Source organism: Vicia villosa, unplaced genomic scaffold (genome assembly GCF_029867415.1).
Source record: "Vicia villosa cultivar HV-30 ecotype Madison, WI unplaced genomic scaffold, Vvil1.0 ctg.000685F_1_1, whole genome shotgun sequence".
Classification (NCBI taxonomy): domain Eukaryota; kingdom Viridiplantae; phylum Streptophyta; class Magnoliopsida; order Fabales; family Fabaceae; genus Vicia; species Vicia villosa.
The window spans coordinates 322,873-349,879 of record NW_026705307.1 but is presented as its reverse complement, the minus strand read 5'-3'; the positions used below and the strand labels follow the sequence as shown (position 1 = coordinate 349,879).

General features: G+C 35.2%; 1 protein-coding gene across 1 annotated transcript; it reads left to right on the top strand.

Annotated features, from left to right (window-relative positions):
- The first annotated feature begins 4,473 nt into the window (after positions 1-4,473).
- On the top strand, positions 4,474-5,373 carry LOC131630476 (uncharacterized). Its single transcript, XM_058901246.1, has one exon. The coding sequence runs from the start codon at positions 4,580-4,582 to the stop codon at positions 5,282-5,284; it is 705 nt and encodes a 234-aa protein (XP_058757229.1). The 5' UTR covers positions 4,474-4,579; the 3' UTR covers positions 5,285-5,373.
- Positions 5,374-27,007: the final 21,634 nt, after the last annotated feature.

Sequence of the window (27,007 nt, the reverse complement as noted above, 5' to 3'; positions counted from 1 at the left end):
TTTTTATTCCTTATTTATATTATATTATAACTATATTATAAATAACTTTTTTTGAAAAATAAAATTAAAAAAAATTTAGAATATTGGAATACTTCGGATATGCATATCCGAATTAACCAATGTCCCAAATTTTTTTTGGAAGGGTTTTTTCGGATATGCATCTTCGAAAAAGGACATGACATTTTAAATCCAACATTTAAATGAAAAAAATTAAAGAAGAGTATTTTGGGATTTTCAGATGTGTTTTTTACACTATATGCATAAAGAAATTTCCAAGATTAATAAGGAATGAAAAGAGAAAATATTATAACCATGACCGAGTAATGTTTTTTTTTCTGATGGGTCATAACTAACATTATGGCGCATAAAATGATGAGATGTCAATGAAAATTTGTCCTATATGTTGCAAGAATGTTGGACTGAGTACCAGCTCACTTAAGCCCTATCTTCAAAAATCAGATAAAATATTATCATTATTATCATTAGCGAGTGTAGATAGTGTTATCTCATTCAATGACATATTAATATATTTTTATTCTCTTGCAAACTCTGTAGCATGAATAATTATAAAATGATGAATACATGTATATTCGGCACTCGTGCATACCGTACTCATGCATAACGTATATGAAAAAGTTCTTCATCCAACAAAGTCGGATGATGGTTTTGGAAAGATCATCATGAACTTTATTAAAAACTGTATGAAAAAGTTTCAATGGAGTGGGGAGGCAAAGACCAATAATGAAAGTTTTTCGTATATGTGGCAAGAATGCTGGATTCAGTACCAGTTCACTTAAGCCCTATCTTCAAAAATCACATAAAAGATTATCATTAGCGAGTGTAGATAGTGTTGAGTATAAAATGGTGAAATACATGTATATTCGACACTCGTGCATACCGTACTCGTGATATTTTATTTTCTTAATATTATTAATCAAATTTACTATTATTATTGGCTCTGACTTAAGTTTGATTCTAGAGTTTATTGTGTGGTTAATTCATTTCTTTTAATAATATACTCGGTGGGGTAGATCATAGACTTGGGTCAGTATATCATTTGTAGTTAGACATATTTTTTAAATAATATATCAGGGGTATATCATATACCCGAGTGAGTATATCATATACCCGAGCGGATATATCAATTTTATTTTAGACAATTTGTTTTAAGTTTGGTTTGGGTGGTTATTGTGTTTATAAATACCACCCCTAATTGTAATTGAGACATATATAATATACACTAAAAGCAATAATCTCGTTTCCCCAAATCACTCTCTAATTTTCTCTCAATTTATCATTATTTGTCAAGTAATCTGTATATAAGTTCCCCAATATATTTGTATCAAGAGCACCAGTTCGGTCCTTAATCTCTAGCCATGACTAATGGAAGCACTATCTCCAACCAATTTCCATCCAATTTCTAGTTTTCAAGGAGAAAACTAAGATAGATGGTGTGCACATATGAAATTCATTCACATTTCAAGATGTGCTTGAACCGTGAATGATGAATTCTCGACATTAGAAGCAAATGCTACTAAGGCACAAAAGGTTGTTCATCATAAAATGAGCATGAAAGACGGGAAAAGTTTGTTCTTGATCTATTAGTGTGTGGGTTCGAATATCTTTGAGAATATTATCGAGAAAGAAATTTCCAAGGAGACTTGGGATACTTTTAAGAAGCTATATGGTGGAGACGAAAAGTTAAAGAAAGTGAAGTTGCGACCTTTATGGAAGCAATATAAAAACTTGTAGATGAAAGATGATGAAACCATTGTTGAGTTGTTCTCAAAGATGGTGGCTTTGACAAGTCAGATGAAGTCATATGGAGAAAATACCTCTGAATTGTAGAAGGTGGAGAAAATGTTAAGGGCTCTTCTAGTCAAGTTGGATCACATTGTGGTGGAAATCTAAGAATTTAAATACTTGTCAAAGATGATGGCATATATGGCTTTTTAGAGTCGTCCCCAACCTTTACGGAACAGAGAAGTATCCTTTTTTTCTGCTTTTGGTGACCTCTTGGCCGAAGAAGAAATCGGCGGCCTCGTTGTATAGCTTGTGAAGGCAAGCCTCTATAACACTATGTTTTGATGAAGACAACTATCATGAGTATACATCAATAAAGGATGAGCAAAAAGATCAAATTAGCTATGGATCAAGACTGCAATCTTCATGGAGATTAGCTTTGATTGATTGATCTTTATGTCATAATGGTACAAGCTAAATCCTTTTACATTAATATTCTTTAGTGCTCAAAAATCATATAAACTTTCATAAATATGCATGTCCAAACTTATATATGCATGGCATAAGTATTCCCACTGGTTTTTGTATGGGTAACCGATTACCCTTGTTTCAGTAATCGGTTACTGAGTTAAAAATTTCAAAAATTGTGAACGTTGGGAGTGGGTAACCGATTACCTTGCTTTTGGTAACCGATTACCTACTGAACCAGTGCCTTGTTTCACTTTGCTTCATGTTCAAACGTGAATATCTTTTCAAACCTTAAACATTGCATTATTTGATCATTTTATACTCTTTCTAAAGGGTGTAAATACCTATATTACCATAAACTTCTGATTTAAATCTCACCTTTTTCATTACAATTTACCACCTTTTTGTCATATATTTTCATACAAGTGTTTCATACTTAAACTTTCATTGAAACTTTTTCTGCACATTGTTAGAAAATTTTCTCATTCATACATAAACACTTGAGCACTATTATATCATTGTAAATTGTCTTGCTTGAAAGAGAAGATCAATCCTAGTGATTGATATATGTTCATAAACATTTCTACTCAAATATATTTGGTTATTATTGACTTGCTATTCAGGATTGTTGGAAGCAAGGGTTTTTGATTAGTGAGAGGATTGTTCTCATAATCAAGTTAGTAAATCTAAGAGGATTGTTCTTGGTGGTTGAAATCTTGTTGTCCAGGATTGTTGGAAACAAGTGAGTCATTAAGGGAGGATTGTTCTCTTAATGTACTTAGTAAAAATCCAAGAGGATTGTTCTAGGTGTTTGGTGTGTCTTGTGTAAGTCACAAACAATAGTAAAATCTCTTTCATGTTGAAAGGGGACTGGAGTACTCTCGGATTGTGAGGGGAACCAGTATACATCATTGTGTTCTTTACTTTTCCGCATTTACCGCTTTCACAAATGATAACCAGAAAAGAAAGTAACACATTTCTAAACTCTTGCACCAAACCAGAAAAATAAGAATAACAAGTATTCAAAAACCGGATAAATCTTCAAAGTCCTAATTCACCCCCCTTTTAGGCGCACAAATTAACTTACAGAGATTCCAATGGAAACCTTCTTTTGTTAGTTTGCGAGAGTGATTTTTGCTCGGCAAGACCAGTAGCTGTTGGCACCTTTGGGTAATAAGATCATTTTTTGTATCTGATTATGCAATGATTATACAACCCAATAAATTTGTAGCAGCGGGTCACTTAGGCGAGAAGATTCATTGAAGTAACAAAGCGCTCCCATTCGAACCAATCTTGAGGTTGGGCAAGTTTTATTGGACCCCACGGTGGGCGCCAAATGTTCCGGAAGAACACGTTTGAAATACCTCTCGGAAGCAAATTTGGTGAGGTCGCAATTATTTAGGGTATCTTCCTCATTGACGTATGTCTCAAAGGAAGATATTGAATATTTTGGGGGATTCGTGTGACACGATCCAGAGATGCGTGCACCCAAGATAATTGCCTTGCTTATCCCTCGGGTGAGAGCCTATATTTATAGTGAAATTCACAATTTAATGACCATTAAGCAGCTTCGTAACGCTTGTAACCATACATAAGTACTCTAACGTCCTCATTAATCATGCATAACTATCAATGGCTTGTAACGTCTTATGACCATTGATCCCTCTGCTCCCGAGTCAGAAATGATAGCTCCGATCTTTAGCTGCTTTGGCAGTAGCTCAATTACTACTACTTCTTAGCATTGCTTGGTACATCCGACTTAAGTACCTGACCTAGAGAATTATGATATGTACACGATTAAATTACTTTATCCGTGCAGTCACACGGATATCTTACTAGTTTAGTACTCCATCCGTCTACCAATAGGTGTCCTCTTTCCTATTTTTATTTGTCTCAAATTATTTTTCCATTTAAAATACCAATGTGATATTTATTATTTCTTTCCACTAACTTACCCTTATTTATTGTATTTTAATACGTTTAAGTACTCCACTACCTATTATTAATAAGATTATTTCAGTAAATAATATTCATTTTATCATTGAAATCAACACAATTAATCATTTTCTTAAAAAGTGTGAAAATCTCAAAGAGGACACTTATTGTGAGACGGATGGAGTATCAAATACAATAATTTTTAATTAAATTATTACTAACTTTTTAGTAACATATAAATATTTATGTTAAATTTAATAAATTAGAATATTATTTTTTTAATTAAAAATACAAAACAATTAAGTCGATAATTTTTCCTACCTTATTACTTCATCTTGACAGCTACCGGGGATTCCTATCGTTTCGTTCACTGTCTTCCTCTTCACATTCTTAACAAACCAACCACCACTTTCCTCACCGGAGACGGCACAAAATGGCGGAACTCCCGTTACCGGAGGTGCAGACAAACGGCGTAGGACCAACCGCGACACTAAACCCCTCAGAACCCCACGGATCGAAGCGCCAACGCAGGCCAAGCGTTCGGTTAGGCGACATCGGAGATCAACCCTCAGACTCCCACCATCGCCGCACCTCAAAATCCTGGCGATTCGGCATCGGCAACGTCTCAGGTAAACCCTCAAAGACTCGTCCTTTGACCAATTTGACTTCGGTATCCGATTTCGACGAAACACTCGAAAACGAAGAAAGAGAAACCAATACAGACGGTGTAATAATCGGTAGCTGGAAAGTGAAACGAGGGTCCAAGAGACCTCGATCGAATTGGGGCTCTTCGCGAATCGACGAAGGCGAAAACATCGATGATGATGATGTGCATCATGATTTTGAAGGCGATAACTCGGGTAGATCGGTTCATTCGTCGGAGAATTTGGGTGAGTACAATGTTAGGGATAGGAATGAAGATGGTGGAAGAGGAAGTTGTGGTGAAGATGGAGTTAGAATTTGGCTTAATGGATTAGGTTTAGGTCGATATGCGCCTGTTTTTCAAATTCATGAGGTTGATGATGAAGTTTTGCCTTTGTTAACTCTTGAGGATCTTAAAGATATGGGTATAAATGCTGTTGGTTCTAGAAGGAAATTGCATTGCGCAATTCAGAAGCTTGGGAAGGGTTTCTCATAAAGCTTCTTTGAACTTTATAATGTAGTTTGAGAAAAAAATCTCAACAATTGCAAATTATAATGCATGTTTTAACTCTTAATTCAACTTAAGTATGATCATCTTCTCGAATAAGTTACTTGTTTTTGCCTTTTTTTTTGGAATGGGTATGTTGATTTTGCTTGAGTTTAATGCTTGGTGTATGCATCATTTATGAGTGTTCTGAGAAAGGAAATGGGAGAAGTTTAAGGAAGTGCTGTTTGTTTGATTTCTGAATTGGGTAATAAATGATTAATGTTGATATTTTTGTGGCCTATCTCTGTCTGGTTCTGTTGGTATGTTATCTCTGTCTGGTTCTGTTATTTGTCAACAGTTTCCTTAGCAGGGGAAGCAATAAAACTATAAAAGCCATTTTTGTTTTGACATAAATCATTTGGTTAAATTTGCTACTTTTAACATTTTCTTTTGCCTCTATTTTGTAGCTATCATTGCGATTGTGTTGTGTTGGATATGTTTTATTATACTGTGATGATTCTGTTGAACGAGTTGGGAAACTCTAGTTGTTTAGTTAATATGTTTGGATGTTGACTATGCATATCATATATGTTGATATATTCCTGGTTATCGCGATTTCTCATTTTGCTACGCATTATATCGTATCTGCTGCTAGAGAATTTAAGAGATCAATGAGCTAAGAATATGTTCTTGTAAGAACTTAAACGGAGGGACCATGTATCCATTCTAAGTGTTGCTGTTCTAGCTAAGCCATTGTGGTGGCAGTTGACAATATGGGGAGAGTCAACTGCATGGTCCAGCGAAATCTATTCTGCTTGAAATTCACCATTTCTCAAAGTACTCGTTTGTAGATCTTCTATACTTGATTGATTGTTATGTTTTGTCATGTAACAGGATGTACATTTTCACATTCCAAGTTTCTACTTTCATGCTATCGGAAAGGGAGGTATCAACTATTTCTCTCATTTAGTTTGAGTTTTGTGACAAATAATATTTGTAGACTCAACAAAATATAATAAAAATGTACATTACATGGATTGCTCCAAATTTAAACTATAAGTACTTTTTTTTTACTTATATTTTGTAAAATTATGGATATTGTGTTATGGGCCGTTCGCAAAGGTCTAATAACAAATATTGAAGGGGAAGACACACCAAATAAGTAGATCCCATCATATTTTCTACGAACACATGATCACGCCCTCCGTCACATCTCTTGCGGCTGATATCTAATCAAACAGTCATCTGCACAAGGAGTCAAATCACACATAAGAGGTTTTAACAGCTCACACTATATAAAGACTAGACCGCACCATTTGTGATATTTAATTCATTCTTACTCTTATACTACTTTTCATTCAGTAACCGATTTGGCCGTTGAAGTGCTAACCTTGCAATTCCATCTATTTTTCGTCAAACCGAGCTTGCTCCACTGTACCAAGATCTCATTTCACCACTTCATTACACATTTCTGATTCTATAATGGAACATTGCCTCCATTTGTGCGAACGGACTCTTGATTCCTTCTGTTTTCCCAAGAAAACCCCATGTCTCTTCACTGATGACACAAATCACTGGTCTTTTTCTCTTAGATCATCGGTATTCTTCTCATAGATCTTTTTCTCTCATACCATCAACCTCTTTCTCAAAGCTCCATCCCTAACTCCAATAGAGGATGATATAGTCCTCGTAACTTATTTGTTCGCTCATGCGCAAGAAGATCTTGCTTCTCAAATAATTTACCGGGGAAAGTTTCAAGCCTTGCCGTTCTTTAAACTTATGCAATAGTTCTGATAAGGCCAACCTTTCCAACAATCTCCTTCACAACCGCCAATGCATAGACACCTAGGGGTGGCAAAACGGGCCGTGGCCCGCGGGGCCGGCCCGCCACCCGCCAAAAAATGGCGGGTTGGGTTGGGATTTTAGGCCCGCCGCTCGCCAAAGCTCGCCCCGCAAAAACCCGCCGCCCGCCATACCCGCCCCGCCTAAGCCCGCCGCCCGCCAAAACCCGCCTCTCCTCCAAAACTCACTATTTTTTTAGTTAATTCTAGTAATTTTAATTCTTGATGGTTTATTTTATACATTTGTTTATAAATATATGTAATATTTTTTTAAGTAAATTTGTTAAAAAGTTGCTTTTATAAAAAATTGTTTTAAAAAATAAGTGAAAAGTTTAATTAAAAGGTAAAAAAAGCCAATTAATCTATTAAAAAAATATAAATAAAAATAGGAGGGTAAGCCCGCCGCCCGCCAACCCGCCATCTTGGCGGGGCGGGCATGCCCGCCCCGCTCGTTTTTTGGCGGGCATAAGGCGGGGCGGGCGGCGGGCGGGGCGGGCGGCCCGTTTTGCCACCCCTATAGACACCAGATGCTCCCAAGCATTCAATAAATGCAAGCCAACCTAGGCATGAAAGGAGAAATTGACCTACTAAATAATGTTTACAACTTGGTACAACATCACAATTCCAAAGCATTAGCTGACATGATACTCTGAATTGAAGATAACTTGCAACATGCTCCTCCAAGAGCCAATGCTACGCGCAAGGCAGAATTATGCAGCGACCACAAAATCATACCATAGTCGGCTCAAGTGGATGCAACCTCACCACACGAAGCAGTTATGAAGTCACCAAGTCGTAATTGAAGCAAAGAACATCAGACTCCCTTACCCAATTATGGATGGAGAAGTGACACTCACACTCCACCCGAGGTTCGTCGGTCCCATAGCTTACCATCACACTATTCCCAAAAAATGGAAGGGTACGGGGCAGATGACCTGATCTCCGAGTGGTAGAGGAATCCACTCTCCACACACATTCTTGACAACAGATTCTACAATCCTTCAAGAAATCCCCAAACACCGAAAGTTACAATAATATTAAGGATCCAGACAAACAAGTCTAACATGTTGACAACATATTGGATTATTACCATGCTTAGGGAGCAATGATGTGTAATATTTTTATGTTAACCCTCAAGGGATCTTCCATGACTTGGTTCAAAACTCTCTCAAACAAGAGCATAAACTTGAGGAAGGAACTATGCAATTTGTTCACTACTCAATTCACCGCTCAAAAGAGGCAACCTACTACCATGACCGTACTCAACGAGATCATACAAAAGAAGAAAGAAACCCTTTGTGAGTACATCAGAAAATTTACCAAGGTATTATTAGGAGGTTTAGACAACAAATTAAAGTGATGGATCTTCAAAAAGGAACTATGATCGCACTACATGTTTAGAGAAAATTTAGGGCTAGATGGAGCTTGCGGTCTAAGTGATATGCCAAATAAGACCCAACCTTACATAAACTACGAAGATGAACTCCTAGCTGAAGATAAGATTCAAGGAGCTAGAAATCCTGGATATGGCAGGACTCAAGAAAAGGATAATAGTCGTAGGAGAGATGACGAGCAGCAAGGACACTCATCGCGTTCTGAGATAGCGAAAAGAAAGGGAGAATCCCCAATGAGATTTTCCATTATTGATAATAGTAAAATGACCAATTCTGATGTATTAAGGATCCTCATCGATGGAGGAAGCTCGCGCTACATTATATATGCAAAATTTTTTGAGAAGCTTAGACTAAAAAGAAAGAAGTTATGGCCATACGAGGGATCTGACCTACATTTCCTTCAAAGATTCTTTAACTTGTTCCTGGGGGTATATTGAGCTGATGGTCACATTCAGATAAAGGAGAAACACAAAGACGGTTGACCTGCAACTCCTAGTGATTTCTTGCAGGACCGCCCACAACTGCATCCTGCACATTAAAGGTGTTCGCGGTGCGATTTAAATCGATTTTGAGACAATAATCCATCTTATTTAAAAATAAATTTATTTGCAGTCCTGTTCAATTTTAGATGTTTAGTTAAAAAAATCTGGTTGGATTCAGTCTAATTTTATACGGTTTAAAATTATGAAATATAAGGAAGGGGTGCCTTCTCTGAAACTCTTCTTTCACCTCATGTCAAGAAATCATTTTTTCTTGTGTTTTCTTCACTTTTTTAGACTTAAAGACTTTTTAAAATCATTATCTATTAAAATAACAAAGGGTCTAGAAGGCTTATGTAATGGTATGCAGCTAAAAGTACCAATCTAAATAATGACTGGGTCAGGTACCAAGGTGATGTGAATCATATGGTGCAAAAGTAATTTTAAACAAGCATTCTTTCTTCTTGAACAATAAGATAAAATCCCAAAATCATAGTAAAAAACTCAAATCAAGGATGAAACAACAAATAATGAAGATATATATAAAAACAATCAAAATATAAGTAAAGATAAAATATCTAATGTATTTGACTCTTTGGCATATATGAGTGAAGATAAAATTTGAGTGTGTGGAATAATTTGGTCTAACTCCTCCTTATAAAAATTAACTAGTAATATAAGAGTGTTACACTCTATAAACTCATTTCATACTCTATTTTTAATCAATGTAGGATGTTTCAAATATATCCTCTTAGTCCTAGTACAATTGAAGTCAGTGTTTGGATATATAAGTGGGTGGCTTGTGGCCCGAATGATAAACTCGATAGAATCTTAGAATTATAGTTGAACTTAACTCATCACATAAACTTGGCTTGTAAGATAAAAATAAACTTGGCTTGTAAGATAAAAATTGCTCCATGTTATATATTATTTGATGTGAAACTCTTAACATTTCTGAGACAAAGAGGAGGTATTTGAGTGAGGGAGACGAGAAAACATGAGAAAATTGAGAGAAATTTAGGAGAAGATGAATGATAAAACAAATTAAAGAGATTGCATGTCTAGTGATTATATTAAAATAAAGCTTAATATTCATCTCTGATTCTTTGAATGCGCATGAGTCAATATAAAATTTAAAGTAAGAATGTTTGATATGTGCACGCAACTTTATATACATACCATGAAAGCAAAGACTTCATCCCAGTTCAATTCCCTGACAGTAAACAAGAAGATGCGGACCAAACCAAGGCAAGAAAAAAGTTCTGGAAATTAACTATATTTATATTATCTTACTGTGTAGCATATATGGTATATGTTGATTTATCACATATATAGTAGCAATTGGTATGAAATGATATGAGAAGAGTGAAGGTCTAGCATGTAAGATAAGAGACAGTCAACAAGCCATAGATACCTGCCTGCTTATTAAACCAAACAAGGAACATCAGACAGATTATGTCTCATCCCATGTTATGGTTTTTTAGCCAGGCAAGCCATCCTTGGCTACAAGACATGACTCTTCATCTACATACAAGACCTCTCTCTTCCTTCCTTCTTAACTACCTAGCTCCATCTCCATCTCATTCTTCTTCACCTGCTGTTAAACATAGAATGTCAAATTTCTTTATTTATAGCCTTCATCATATATGCCGGCATATTCCTCGTTATCATGAATTAAATGTTATACATTGGCTTCATTCACGATTTCTCCTTTTGCTACGCATTGTATCATATCTGCAGCTAGAGAATTAAAGAGATCAACTAGCTAAGAATATGTTCTTATAATTAAGAACTTAATCGGAGAGGGACCATGGATCCATTCTAAGCCATTGTGGTGGCAGTTGACAATATGGGGAGAGTCAACTGCATGGTCCTGCAATAGAATCTATTCAGGCTTGAAATTCACTCTTTCTTAAAGTACTAGTTTGTCAATCTTCTCTACTTCTTGATTGTTATGTTTTGTCATCTAACATGATGTACATTTTCACGTTCCAAGTTACTACTTGCATGCTATCGGAAATTAAAGGGATGAATCAGTATCAACTATTCATCACATTTAGTTTGAGTCTTGTGGCAAATAAATATTTATACACTCCATAATATATATATATATATATATATATATATATATATATATATATATATATATATATATATATATATATATATATATATATATATATATATATATATATATATATATATATATATAATAAAATGAGTCTTGTAACAAAATATAATAAAATGTACATGTACTGGTCCATATTTAAACTATATATACTTTTTTACTTATATTTTGTAAAATCATGTATAGTGTGTATACATTGTGTATACACAAATATTACTGGTTATTTTTTTCGTCCTAAAAATGTCACGTCTGTTTTAACTAAATTGTTTGTTCATTTAAAAGGAAATCACTCTAAAACTCACAAAGAGGTGGATCATCCACTAATAAAGAACCCTGGAAAAATTTATATGCTTAAATTAGTTAATTAGTTTTTCTTCCATCATTAACATTAAAGAGGTTCAACAAGTTTATTGTCACTAATTCTCAAAACTACTCATGTCTCATACGGAGGGGGTTGACAAATGAGTAAGTTTGCCTTGATTAAGGTGCCACTTTAAAATTTTAGTCTGTTCCACAAATTAATGAAGGTGATGGCGGAGAATCCATAGGCATTGTACTTTTAAGTTAAAAAATATAAAATTTTATGTTAATGTTTGCATAATTGAAAATTCAGAAGAAAAAAAAAACGGAATGAAATGGAGAAAACATATTAAAAAGTGCAGAGTTAAAATCTTCGTCTGCTCTATAAAAAAATACACATAAAATAGACTTATTTTACCACTAATATATATATATATATATATATATATATATATATATATATATATATATATATATATATATATATATATATATATATATATATATATATCATTATGTGTTTTTCAGTTTTTTTTTTATTATGAAAAAAAGGAAAAAGTATATTTTTAAGAGTATACTCTATAAATATACGTTAGGGAGAGTTAACACTCAAATATTTTTTTTTCATTTTAACTTTTCTGCTTTTACCATCTCCATGAGAGATTTATTGTCATCATTATTGAGTAACTGAATATGAAATAGGATCTAAGAATTATTCTTCATTCATTGATGATAAGGAGAGAGTACAGTTGCAGTATATATAACTGCATCACTGAGAAAGTATCAAAACGAAAAATAAGGGGCATGAGAAAAGTGTGAAGAATGGCATACCACGTGCTTCATATGAAAAGAAAATTAATAAAACAATACAAACAGAAAATACTAATTATATTGGACCCACAATATCCGAATAATAATTTGATAGCCTTCCTCAAACTGCAGCATGATAAATGTTTATCATGTTAAGTTTGGAGATGAAGTAATGGAACTTTGGTGGAGGAAGAGCCTTTGTGAGGAAGTCTGCAAGCTACTCAGAAGATGAGATGGGGAGAAGTTTGAGGATTCCTTTCTGCACTTTCTCACACACAAGATGACAGTCTATGTCCAAGTGTTTCGTTCTCTCATGAAAAACTGGGTTTGACGCTATGTGGATTGCACTTTGATTATCACAATACAATACGTGAATCTTGGTGTACAACATATTTAGGTCCTTAAGCAAATACAACAACCACTGTATTTCACACGCAGCGGATGATAAGGCTCGATATTCTGCCTCAGACGAGGACTTTGACACAGTGGGTTGTTTCTTCGCCCACCAGGATATCAAGGATTTTCCTAGAAAGAAGCAATGCCCAGAAATGGAGCGTCGTGTGTCCAAACAACCTGCCCAGTCTGCATCTGAGTAGCCAAGAAGTTGTAAGTCAGAATTTCTGTCAAAGAAAATACCACGACCAGGATTTTGCTTGAGATACCTCACCACCCTGCACGCTGCTTTGTAATGTGTTGCAGTAGGTGAGTGCATAAACTGACTCAGCTGTTGGGAAGCAAAAGTGATATCTGGCCTTGTTGTGTTCAAGTAAAGAAGCTTGCCAACTAATCTTCTGTATGAAGAGATGTCCTCAAGAGGTGCTGAATTATCATTATGCAACTTGATTGAGGTGTCGAGAGGAGTGGAAGCCGACTTAGAACCAAGTAAACCAGAATCATTGAGAAGGTCCAAACAATATTTCCTTTGTGAAATTGTAATTCCAGCCTTTGCATGAGCCACTTCTAATCCAAGGAAATACTTCAACTGCCCAAGATCTTTTATTTTAAAAGCATCATTAAGAATAAGCTTGATTCTCTCAAATTCTTTTAAAGAATTCCCTGCAAGGATCACATCATCTACATATACTAGAAGAGCAGTAAAGGAATTATCTTTGCACATAGTAAATAAAGAATAGTCAGAAGTGGATTGGGTATAGCCTTCCTTAAGAAGTAAGTGAGTTAGCTTTTCGTACCATTTGCGACTTGCTTGTTTGAGACCATACAAAATTTTTAACAATTTGCATACCTGATGAGGTTTTTCCCCCTGTACACCTTCTGGAACGGTCATATAAACATCCTCCTGAAGGTCGCCATGAAGAAACGCGTTGTTCACATCTAATTGATGGAGGTGCCAATTCTGAATGGCTGCAATGGCAAGCAAGATCCTGATTGTAGTCAGTTTTCCTACAGGCGAAAAAGTGTCGAAAAAATCAAGACCTTCCACTTGATTATAACCTTTGGCAACAAGTCTTGCCTTATACCTCTCAATGGTGCCATCTGATTTATACTTGATCTTGTAAACCCACTTGTTACCAATAGGTTTCACTCCATGTGGAAGATCAATGAGAATCCAAATCCCATTTTTGTGAAGGGCATCTAATTCGACATTCATAGCTTCTAACCAACAAGGTGAATTTGAAGCCTCTAAATAAGATTGTGGCTCAGTGGTGTGTGTGTGGGTGATAGACATACTAAATGCCTTGTGAGAAGGAGACAAATGTGTAAATGAATGAAAAGAAGAGATAGGATACAAACTACCTGAAGTGACATGGACAATTGAGGAACTTGATGGAGTATCACACACATAATCTGACAAATAGGAGGGAGGTTTTCTTTGTCTTACTGGTATAGGTGGGCTGACAGATGGACTGTCAGAGCTAGGGAACTCCTTTTCTTGGGTTGGAACAGGACTTAAAGGTGTAACAGGGTGAGATGGTGGAATTGGATCAGGTTGTGAGGGTTGGTTTGAAGATAATGGCAAAGAGAAATCAGTGGCAGTAGGAAGGTCAGGTTCAGTGGCTAAGGGACTAGGTGAGTGGTATTGCCACTGACTGGTGGTATGAGGGGTCTGATAAGGTAAGATGTGCTCATGGAAGGTAGTGTTTCTAGAAATAAAGATATCTCTATTGTGCAGATCATAAAGAATGGCTCCTTTCACTCCAGTTTTGTATCCGAGGAACACACATTTCCTGGCTCTATGATCTAGTTTGGTTCTGCCAGAATGTAGAGTTGAGGCATACACAAGGGAGCCAAAGACCTTTAAAGAATGAAGGTCAGGAAGGTCATTATGAAGAAGAAAGTATGGGGACCTGTTTTTGAGAATTTAACTAGGTACCCTATTTATAATGAACACAGCATGAGATATTGCGTAGCTCCAAAAAGGTTTTGGTAATTTGGCTTGAAAAAGGAGAGCCCTTCCTACATTAAGGATATGTTGGTGTTTTCGCTCAACTCTCCCATTTTGTTGGGGAGTTTCAACATAACTAGTGTGATGAATGATTCCTTTAGAAGTGTAGAAATTAGGCATAAGAAATTCAGGTCCGTTATCGGTTCTTACAATTTTAACAGAGTGGTTATGTTGGGTTTCAATTTGTTTGATGAAATTTTTGACATGTTCCCTTGTTTCACTTTTATGTTTCATCAAAATTATCCATGTATATCTAGTATTATCATCCACAGCAGTAAGAAAATAACGATGGTTACAAACAGATGGAGTTGAAATGGGGCCCCAAATATCAAAGTGAATAAGATCATAAGGCTGTAAAGCATTGTTTGTACTAACAGGGAAAGGAGATTTTCTGTGTTTAGAAAAATGGAAAATATCACATACATCCTGTTTATCACTAATAACAAAAGGAAATTGTTCTTTTAGGGCTAACAATCTAGAGTGGGAAAGATGCCATAGTCTAAAGTGCCACAAAGCACTATGTGGTATGTGGAGAGTGTTTATGGTTGAGATGGGCTCCTTGTTTGTCATGATAAGGTAGTATAATCCATCAAGTTTGTTAGCTGAACCAATCATCCTCAGGGATTTATGTTCCTGAATAAGACACTTCAAACCAGCAAAAGACACCAAACAATTTAAATTATGGCACAATTCAGAAACAGAAATCAGATTAACATTAAAATCAGGCACATAGAGGACATTTGAAATAGTGAAACCTGGAGAAAAAGTAACAATGCCCATGATTTTTGTGACAGTATGTTGTCCATTAGGTAGCTTTATGATTATGGGAGTGATTTCATTAGAAGAACAAAACCAGTGTAGTGATGAGCATATGTGGTGACTGGCCCCTGAATCTATGATCCAAGAGCCAAGATTTGTGTTGTGACCTAAAGGATGAAAACAAGATACACTATGAACAGAAATTTTACCTGGATAATCAGTTGATGTAAGACCAGCTGAAGGGAATGAACGAACCTGATTAGAGGCAACATTTCTAAGTTGTTGATTGAGACCAGAACTTTTAAGTAGATTGATAAGCTTCTCATACTGCTCATGGGACAAAGAAGGGGTATTACTGTTGCTGTCATGCCTGGCATCAGAAACAGCAAATGCGCTGCCTTCACTTGGATTACCATGGGAACTGGACCAGGTAGACCGCTGCAAATGGGGAGGTAAGCCATGCTTCTTGTAACAAGTGTCAATGGTGTGGCCAGTCCTGTTGCAATGGGTGCAGATACGAGGTTTGGGCTTGGTGGGGAATCTTCCAGTTCTCTGATCGGATTTCTTTGTCTCAGAGACGTTGATGAGGACCTTAGAGTCATCAAAAATAGTGGGAATCTGTCGCTCATGTTGAAGTATCATGGAGAAGATTTTGTTGATGGGTGGCAAGGGGTCAAGTATAAGAATCTGAGATTTCACGACTCCAAAATAGTCATTGAGACCAGTAATAAAACGCATCGAATGGAGAAGTTGATGGTTCCTGCGAGCTGTGCGCATAGCCTCACACCCGCATTTGACACGACATGTACAAGTAGGAACAGGCATGTAGATCTCAAGTTCTTCCCAAAGAATTTTAAGTTCAGAGAAGAATTCAGTTACCGTTCGAGAGTCCTGCCGGAGTGAATAAATCTCTTGCTGAAGCTCAGAAATTCGAACCAGATCCCCTTGTGAAAAGCGTTCCTTCAAATCGAGCCAAACATCAGCAGCGTTTTCCATGAAAACAATTGACTGCGCGATGGAAGGATCGACAGAATTCATTATCCAGGAATGAATGAGCATATTGCATCGGTTCCAAGGACGATACAACGGATCAAAAGGATTGGTCGCCATGGGAATGGAACCATCGAGAAACTCAAATTTCATCTTTGCACCAAGGGCGCGACGCATAGATCTAGCCAAGAGTGATAGTTTGAACCAGTCAAAATAGGGGTGATGGAGACAGACGAAGGGCCATCACTAGAATTAACATAAAAGGGACTGGTTTGATCCAAAATTGGATCAGTGGGTTGTGAGGCTAGGCGTGGCGGCATAGTGAACAATGAAGAAGAAGGAAGAAAACCTAGATCAAAAAAGCGAATGATACCATATTGAGTAACTGAACGTGAGATAGGATCTAAGAATTATTCTTCATTCATTGATGATAAGGAGAGAGTACATTTGCAGTATATATAATTGCATCACTGAGAAAGTATCAAAACGAAAAATAAGGGGCATGAGAAAAGTGTGAAGAGTGGCATACCACATGCTTCATATGAAAAGAAAAATAATAAAACAATACAAACAGAAAATACTAATTATATTGGACCCACAATATCCGAATAATAATTTGATAATCATAAAAATGAGAAACACTAATAGAAATACTTTGTTTTCCTGCCTATTTAAGAGAAAAACTTGCAGGAAACAGATTACCTGCAGGTTTTCCTGCTGTTTATGGTTCCCAGCTAAAACTTTCGTGAGTAATTATAAATCCATCAGAAAATAAAATTCTCAGAAGACAAAATACGCAGATAATTCCTCAACTAATATATTTCAAAATTAAAACTAATTGGGACTAATTTATAACATGAAACAAAAGGTAAAAAAACTTTGAATACACAACATTATACATATTCATAACTAATACTGAAAGTTGATTGTTACCAATATTCAAACCCAACAATATGGATAAGATTATACACATAAGTTACACAACATAGATAATTTCAGTGAAGAATAATGAAAACAAATTTATAAGACATAAATATTACAGAATCATATATCATAATTCAAATTCAACTATGTTGTGGACCTTAGGAAAATTCAAAAAGTCAATTCAAAGATATTGCAATAAAAACTTAAGCTTAATAAATACCATAAAAAATTCCAAAAGACCAATGATTTCACATCTACCCTGTCAATTTTTGTCTCATGAAAATCTTCCATTGAACTCTTGCCGAGTGAGCTAGCATACCCATAGCTGAATTTTCCATTGTGACTACACATACAAATCATAACAAAGTGTGTCACAATAAAGTCCCATTTTTCACAAATAATAAAAAAGAAACATGTGCATTAAGATGATAACAGTACACAACATATTTTCCATTAAGCTCTGGTTGTCATTTATTATAAAAAATTAAGATGTCTTCTAGATACAATTACCAAAAAAGAAAATAAATGAGTTAGTATATAAAATTAAATTGAGTTTTGTGCTTAGTAATACAATTGAATGCAAATTTCTCACTCACCTCACCTAACATGAACATACAATTTTGGACAATAATGCCATATTTTAGTTCTTTGATTTTGAATCCTTCAATTTCTTTAATTTTGAATCAACATATTGAAGATTGGTGGATGATTTGGAGGAAAAAAAGTGTTTTTTTTCCTTTAATTTTGAATCAACATATTGAAGATTGGTGGATGATTTGGAGGAAAAAAGTGTTTTTTTTTTGTGTACTAGAAAGTGAAAACTCAGAAGATGATGAATAGAATTAGGAGTTGGAAAGAAGAAAAAGTAAGAAATGAAGAAGAACAGTTATTTATAAAATAAAAATGAGAAAATTATTTGTTTCTTTATTGATAGGTGGAGTTTAATCGTGGGACACGTGTATCTCGCTCAGGGGTTGAACCAAGCGGTTGATTTTTATGGCCCACCTTCTCTTTGAAAATTAGAGCCATAATTAGATTTTCTAAACTTTGCACGTCTCACAATGACGGTTGATAAAGTGGTCATAATGACCATAACGTTAGCACAATGTGGGTTGCAGCGTCGAGTGTATTAAAAAATGCCCATATCTCCTATTGGTCGAAGGTGATATTTTTGGAGGGTAACTTGTTAGCTAGAATTTTTCGACAGTCTCAAATATCAGCATATCAAGAAGAAGTCTGAGGAAAACACTTAGTGAAATTTGGATGATTCTAGAAGGTGTTTTTCCACGGGCATGTTGGAAGCACTTTTCAACATGACGATATTCAAAGGAAAGCATCGAAGTCCCTGGATGCACAATAGTGTTTGAGACTTGGTGAATTTTAGAGAAACATAAGGAACATTTCGACATAGGCAGTTAAAATGTGTAGCGTGGCTAAATAACTACCTTTTGGCCTTATCTGCATTAGGAGGACACATGGAGATAAGATCGAAGGCGAAATGTATGCATCGAAGACGTGTCAATTAGTAAAGAAAGGACCATTCTTAGCAGTTATTTAGATATTAGTATAAATCGGAATCTTAGCCTTAGGATTCACGGTGTTGAATTTACTACAAACAACTCACTATACTCAAAGTACCCAAGCAAAGCGAGAAACGAGTTGATCGAGTGCAATGTATGTATTTAAACACCATATTCATTTCTTTTACTTTAAAGTTACTTTTCTACATTCAAGTTCATTTCCATTTAAATTTAACTTCATTTATGGTCAATTATTACAATTTCAACCACTGTCTAAATCTTTTACAGTTTTCCGAAATCCTTTCTTTACTGCATTTTACTTTATTTCTCTCATTTCACTGTCAAGATTTCTCCTAAGTCGAAATCCTTTCTTTTCTTTACACAAATTCATACCAATTCCATAAAACTTTAAGCTTTATGTCCTAGGATTCACTGGTCGATCTTGAAAGTAAAATTTTATAAGAGACTAACGATTGTTTATCAAATTTCATGATTAATCGAAGCTGACTTTGACTCTGTAGGTTACTCTGACTCTAAAGGCGAGTCTGAGTCTGAAGGTGATTTTTAGTCTGAAGGTTATTCTGAGACTGAAGGTAATCTAGCCTCTAAAGGTGATCCAACCTCTGAAGGTGATCCAACCTCTGAAGGTGGTCCTGCCTCCGAAGGTAGAGCTTCTAAAGGAGGACCTGGCTCCGAAGGTGAACTTGTGCAGTTTCAGAGGCCATACAAAATTAGAAAGACACTAAGGAGACTTGGAGACTTTGAGTTACTGCATGATACTGAGATTGACTCTAAAGGTGAAGTCATACATTATGAGATGATGATGGATGCTAAACCAGTTAGCATTGATGAGACTCTTAAGAATAAGGTGGGGGTGAAGGCCATGAATGAAGAGCTTGATGAAATTAAAAAAAATAAGACATGAAAGTTGACTGTTTTGCCATAGAACAAGAAAGCTATCAGTGTGAGATGGGTTTTCAAGATAAAGTTGAAGTCAGATGGATTAATTGCCAAGCATATATCAAGGTTAGTAGCTAGAGAATTTCTACACAAAACTGGTTTATACTACTTTGAAGTGTTTGCACACGTAGATAGACATGAAGCAATAATATTAGTGATTGCTATAACTACATATTGTAATTGGGTTCTGCTACATTTAGATGTCAAATACGCATTTCTGAATTGTCCATCGCAAGGGATGGTGTGCAAGCTACATAAAGCCTTGTATGGACTTAAACAACCTCCAAGGACTTGAAATATGGAAATTGATTCATTTTTCAAGCATCAGAGATTCAAAAAATGTGAAATGGAGTATGGTGTGTATATGCAGCATACCTCTAATAGCAATGTGACTTTTGTGTGCCTTTATGTAGATGACATGTTGCTAACAGGAAGTTGTATCAATGAGATAAACAAGTTCAATAAGGTGTTGATGAATGTATTTGATATGGCTGACCTTGGCAGTATGGTGTACTTTCTAGGGATGGAGATTTTACACACTGATAAGGGAATCATTGTGCACCAACAAAAGTATGAGCTTGAGTTTCTGAAGAGATTTGAGCTGATGAATTGTAAGTCTGCAGTCATACATGCAGAGATAAACATTAACTTGGATTCTGATGCTGATGGTGAGGAAGTAGATGCTACAATTTTCCAACGGTTGGTTGACTCTCTAAGATATTTATGTAACACCAGACCTGACATATGTGATGCAGTCAAGATACTCAGGTATGTAAAAGAAACTCTGAGGCAAGGAATTATGTTTCTATCTGAATTATCAGATGATGCTGAACTGATATGTTATTGAGACTCATACTGGTGTGGTGACTGAGTGGATAGAAGGAGTATTATAGGGTAAATGTTTATGTATCTAGGAGCTCCATTTCATGGTGCTCTAAGAAGCAACCAGTGGTGCCAGTGTCAATGTGTGAGACATAATATATATCTGGTGCATTATCTGCTTGTCAGGTTGTTTGGCTTATGAATTTGTTGCAGGAACTGAAGTTCAAGGTGAGCAAACTAATTAGGTTGGTGATTGACAACAAATCAACCGCAAGTCTTGCCAAGAACCCAGTGCTACATGGAAGAAACAAAAGCATTGACACAAAGTTCCATTTTCTGAGAAATTACGTTCAAAGTAGAGTGTTTGAAGTTGTTTGCTGTAACACTCAGAAGCAACTTACAAATGTATAAACCAAAGCAATCAAAACTAAAGATTTTATCATTTTGAGGGATGAAATTGGCAGTATTAATTGTTAATCTTAAATATGAATTAAGGGATGATGTTAAGTGTGTAATTCAAATTCAAATAGTTTAATTTCAATTTCATTTAGTTTACATTTGAGTTTGGGACTAGAGTATATAAACCCACAATTAATTATAATTGTAATAGATTGAACATTTGAAAAAGTTTATTGAGATAGAAAAAATTACTTACATTTCTTTCTCTCTCTCTCTGATTCTTCCATCTTAGTCTTGTGCATCAATGAAATTTTTTGTTAACTCCAACATGAAAAAGGATTGAAGCTTCTCACAGGCCTTATTGATAATAACAATTTCACCAAAATTACTGAATAATTGCAAGGAACAAAAGCAATAATAATAATAACATATATCAAACACAGGAATCACATATGCGAATTGTATTTTAATTGGACAAAACTGTAGTTATTCTAAGTGATCGCGTTAAAATTATAACAAAAGAAACTTAATTAAAAAATTGAAAATAATAAACAGTGTATCACTAGATTTCGACTTTGTATTACAAATTTGACAACGACAATTGATTTTCTCTATTGAGTTATTACTGAATTCTCTATGTTGATATCCTGAAATTAACTATATTTATATTATATTACTGTGTAGCATATATGCTATATGTTGATTTATCACATATATAGTAGCAATTGATATGAAATGATATGAGAAGAGTGAAGGTCTAGCATGTAAGATAAGAGACAGTCAACAAGCCATAGATACCTGCCTGCTTATTAAACCAAACAAGAAACATCAGACAGATTAAGTCTCATCCCTTGTTATGATTTTTTAGCCAGGCAAGCCATCCTTGGCTACAAGACATGACTCTTCATCTACATACAAGACCTCTCTCTTCCTTCCCAACTACCTAATTAACTCCATCTCATGTTAAATAGTGAATGCCAACTTCTCTTATTTATAGCATCCATCATATATGCTAACATATTCCTCGTTATCATGAATTGAATGTTATACAATGGTCTCATTCACGATTTCTTCTTTTGCTACATACTATATTATATCTGCTGCTAGAGAATTAAAGAGATTAATGAGCTAGGAATATATTCTTATACGAACTTAATCGGAGGGACCATGGATCCATTCTAAGCCATTGTGGTGGCAGTTGACAATATGGGGAGAGTCAACTGCATGGTCCTGCAGCAGAATCTATTCAGCTTGAAATTCACTCTTTTACAAAGTACTCGTTTGTCAGTCTTCTATACTTGATTGATTGTTATGTTTTGTCATGTAACAGGATGTACATTTTCACATTCCAAGTTACTACTTTCATGCTATTGGAAAGGGATCCATCAGTATCATTTATTCATCGCATTTAGTTTGAGTCTTGTAGCAAATAAATATTTATACACTCCATAATATAATAAAATGCGTGTATAGAGTGAGTCTGGTAACAAAATATAATAAAATGTACATGTACTGGTCCATATTTAAACTATGGGAGATTCTACGGTGCATTCGCCCGTTTGACTTCAGTGGTGAAGTCACTGCAATTGACCAATAGAATTAAAGCCCTAATCAACCCTAATTAATTCTAAGTTAATTTAAGCCACATCAGCTCTATGGTAAAAATAACTTTACTGTGGGACCCATTTTTAAAAAAAACTTTTGATTATTGCATATAAGTCCCCATTCATTTAATAATATCTTACAAATTAAAATTAAAATTAACTTTTATTAGATTACAATTTTTTTTAAACTCATATTATCGTTCTTCTTCTTCATCCTTCACCCTTCTCCCAACTTTCCTTCAAAACCCTAAATCCCTAAATTTCATCCATATGTTCTTCTTCTGCAACCTTCTCCCAAATTGGACATACTCCGTAATTCTTCAAATCATATCTTCTTCTATCTTCTTCCACTTTCGATTTTTGTTTACTCTCTCTGCGAACCTGCGAACAGATGAACATGACTTCGACCTCTTCGGCGCCAACGAAATCATATTCTCAAGGTTGGTGAAGACAATGAGATCGATAAATATGGACGAAAGATGAAGCTGCTGAACCTGAAGGTGAAGGATGGGACACTCCCACCCATTTTTTAACCGTGTTCATGTTTGATGTTGAGCTTTCAGAGTAAATTTGCGTGTAATTCAGATCTGGTTATTTTTTCAGCAGATCATCTATGGTACAAAGCACAATGATTCCATGTTGTAGCCTCCTTTGACAGGTTCATATCGATCCAATATGTATATTTTCCAATTCTATGTGATTGTGGATTAGATGTGTATTTATGTAATTAATGAACTCTGAAATGGAATTGAATTATCCAGAAATTGTGTAGTTGTGGATTAGGGATTGTATTTTATCATATGCATGATTTCTGAATTTGCATTTGAATTGAATTTTGAGGAAGTTAAATAAGATTTCACATATCTGATACATATGTTTATCTTATGGTTTGAGGACACATTTAAATGGATATGCTCCTCCATTGGGCTGTTGATTTTTTTGTTATTTGTTACCCTGTTTGATGCAGGTTTTATTAGCCTTATTGGCTTTGTGGTGAGCTTCTGTCTATGATGGTTAAGCATGCTGCTTCTGTCATAGATGGTTAAGAATTACGTGGATTCTGCCCTATGGTGGTTAAGCATTATGCCCTTTGTTGGCTTTATTGATCTTTGCTTCTGTTAAATAGTTAATCCTAGAATTATTGCCTTACAAGACATATTTGTCAATCTGAATGTAAAGAAGAATAAATTATCCATAATATAAACATTATTACAGCATGAGTTAACCATCCAAAACATATATCGAAAACCAAAAATATAATTGCCTAAAACTTGCTCTGAAATATTAACTTTTTTCTTGCTTTCAGGGGTTTGTTTCGACTGTAAGACATATGCGCTCATTCATTCCTGCCATTTATGACATAGCAGTGGCTGACCCTAAAAGTACTCCTGCTCCTACAATGATAAGACTCTTAAATAGGAAACCTTCTGTGGTAAGCTCATTTAATTAAAGTTTCAGTAATACATTTATTTTCATAATCCTAATCATCTAATTGAAATCCTATGTATGCCATGAAATTAGAAAATGATAAAAAACATTACTTAAGGCAAAGTATCCGAAACAAACAATGGTGTTACAGATATTGATATTCCACCAGACCTGTTGATTACAGAATTTAAGGACCCAATCGTAGCAATAGTTAATTCTACATATCCGGAATTTACGAGCAACTCTTGCTTCTACATTGGAGGTTGTTGACAAAATATCTAAATCATATTCTTGATTTAATGGCAGGTATACATGATTCAGTTTTTATATTCATTTGAACTAACTATTTAAATTCCCAATACAGGAGACGTGCGTGATTATTTCAGCGCAATTCTGTTGATAAGTCGGAATTCTACGATGTAACATTGGTTGACATCCTCACCCCAGAATTTCTCAGTTCACTGCAAACATCAGGATTACCTAACCATCATATAAAACTAAAGGTTGGGACACCAATTATGGTCATGAGAAACATCAACCAGTATGAAGGCTTATGTAATGGAACAAGGTTGATAATAACAAAGTTGGGTGGTGTGATTTAAACTATGTGATTTTTATTCTGGTGGTAAAATTACTCTTGGTTGGGTGGAGATAGAAGTTGAGTGTTGAGCCTTTGTTGCCTTTTATATGTGTACCAGTATGTAAACTTGTAACAGGAAACCTGTTTGAAGATTTGGAGCATTTATTTTTTAAGTGTGATGTTTCGTTAAGAGTATGGAGTCGCATTTTCTCATGGCTGGAAATAGATTTGGGAGAGGAATATGTAGGGGAAAGCCACTTTAATCATTTCTGTATGGCTTTGGATGGGAAAATTAAGAGGAGGAATATGGCTATGATGTGGCTAGCAGTGCTATGGTCCATTTGGATTACAAGGAACTGTGTTATTTTTGACAGCAGCAGCTGCATTCTTGAAGATTTAGTGTTGAATGTTAAGGTTGTGTCTTGGAATTGGATGGCTTTTAGCAATAAGGGGAAGCATGTCACAAATCTATACAATTGGATGCATTCTCCTCTAGATTTCTTGAACAATGTTTAAAGCAATGATAATTTGGTTCCTATTGTATTGGGTTGAGTACCCCTAGTACTCGATTTAATATATATTTTGCTTATCAAAAAAAAATGGCATGTCTTATGCTGTGTTATTATAAATATATTTCTTTAGCCTTTACAATAAAAAAAAGTTCATGATGAACATGCAAAGTTCAAATCAATAACTACAAATATAGTTGACAAGGAAATCTTCACCAATATAAATGTAGCCTGATATTAATGAAAATAATTTCAGCCACAAACACTTTATTTGAAAAATATTATGTTGATTTCTTTTATATTTTTAAACCAATCCTTAAATATTTACTTATAACTGACCATTCAAAACATAACACCCAACTACAATGACTATTGTGAATCACACCTCAAAATAACAACACTGACATACTTAATACCATAATTTAAAACAAAAACATCATATAACATAAAAACATTTATATTACACAAAATAACATAAAAACAAAAACACCCATTGTCAAGAGAAACTGTTTTCAACATGTTCACACACACAAATACAACTGATATTTTGATATACATTCATGTCTTTGACTTAAATAAAAACACAATCATCAAGCTCTTGATCTGTTGACGACTGACACAGCAACCAATTGTGTTCCAGATGTAATAGCCGGGCTTGGTTTGTCACACATTACAAATCTAAGACGATCACCATCCTGAATGCGGCATTCCTTCACAAAATCAGACCACCCATCGTAAATGAACCTCTCAACAAAATACTTCCTCTTAGCATAATGGAGTTCACATTTGAAGACCTTTTTCAAATCTGAATCCCTGAACAAAACACGCGTATAATGCTTGTCCAGGCAACCGCGGATAACTTTTTGCGGGAATTGCTGCACATAAACATAAAACGCCACAAACTATAATTACAACTGTCAAAATAAAAACAACAAAAATATCCAACATTCAATGCGTATATTTTTATAATTAAGCTAAATAACTTAATATACTTACAAGAACATTTCTCCCAGCTACCTTAGCACATTCTATAACCTTACACCACGAAAAGTATCTGTGTCCATCAACATCCTTCGTTTGAACGGGTTCTACAATCCTGCAACTCTTTCTCTTTTTATTCACACGTTCTGACGACCTCATTTCAAACCCAGCTCTTGCACCCAAACTGACACCAACTCCCCCATCAATCGTTGTTTCTCCCGCTGCACCTTTGCCCTTCGTTTTACTATATATTCGATCACTTCTTCTAGGCCCTACTTGAACCACACCCTTCACATAACCTTCCTTCAACACTGCTTTACCTTTCCGATCACTCTTAGTTTCATCACCGATCATCATTTCAGACCGACATCCACTACTTTCCCCAGTGACAACGACCTCCCGCACAGCATTCTTCCCTGCACGACTTTTCTGCCATAGATCCTTAACCTCCCGGTTGTCTGACAAGCTGTTGACCAACATCTCCCTATTCAACCTATCCCATGTTGATTCAACCTCCATCTTAGAAGTGTTCCTGCCAAAAGAAAACCCTTTTACTGGAAAATACCACATTTTATCAAAATTCTACAAACTATAAAAGCAACATACAAAAACAAACTACACACACATTCGCCTCAAATAATGATTCAATGAACATAAAACAAAAACTTTTTTAAAAAAAAAACAAATCACAAACATATAACATGTTGGTGCAACCTCCATCTTCGATAAGTTGATGATAACATAAACCAATTTTAATCACCAATACATTATTTGATCAAAATATTACAAACTATAAAAAATAACATGCAAAAACTATAACACACACAATCGACTCTAAAACTAATTCAGTAAACTAAAGACTCATGTGAACCCGAGTCAGCCTTTCAAACAGCCCATCAT

Bases quoted from the DNA above. Each gene is read 5' to 3' on its own strand.
- LOC131630476 (XM_058901246.1), top strand. From the start codon at position 4,580: ATGGCGGAACTCCCGTTACCGGAGGTGCAGACAAACGGCGTAGGACCA.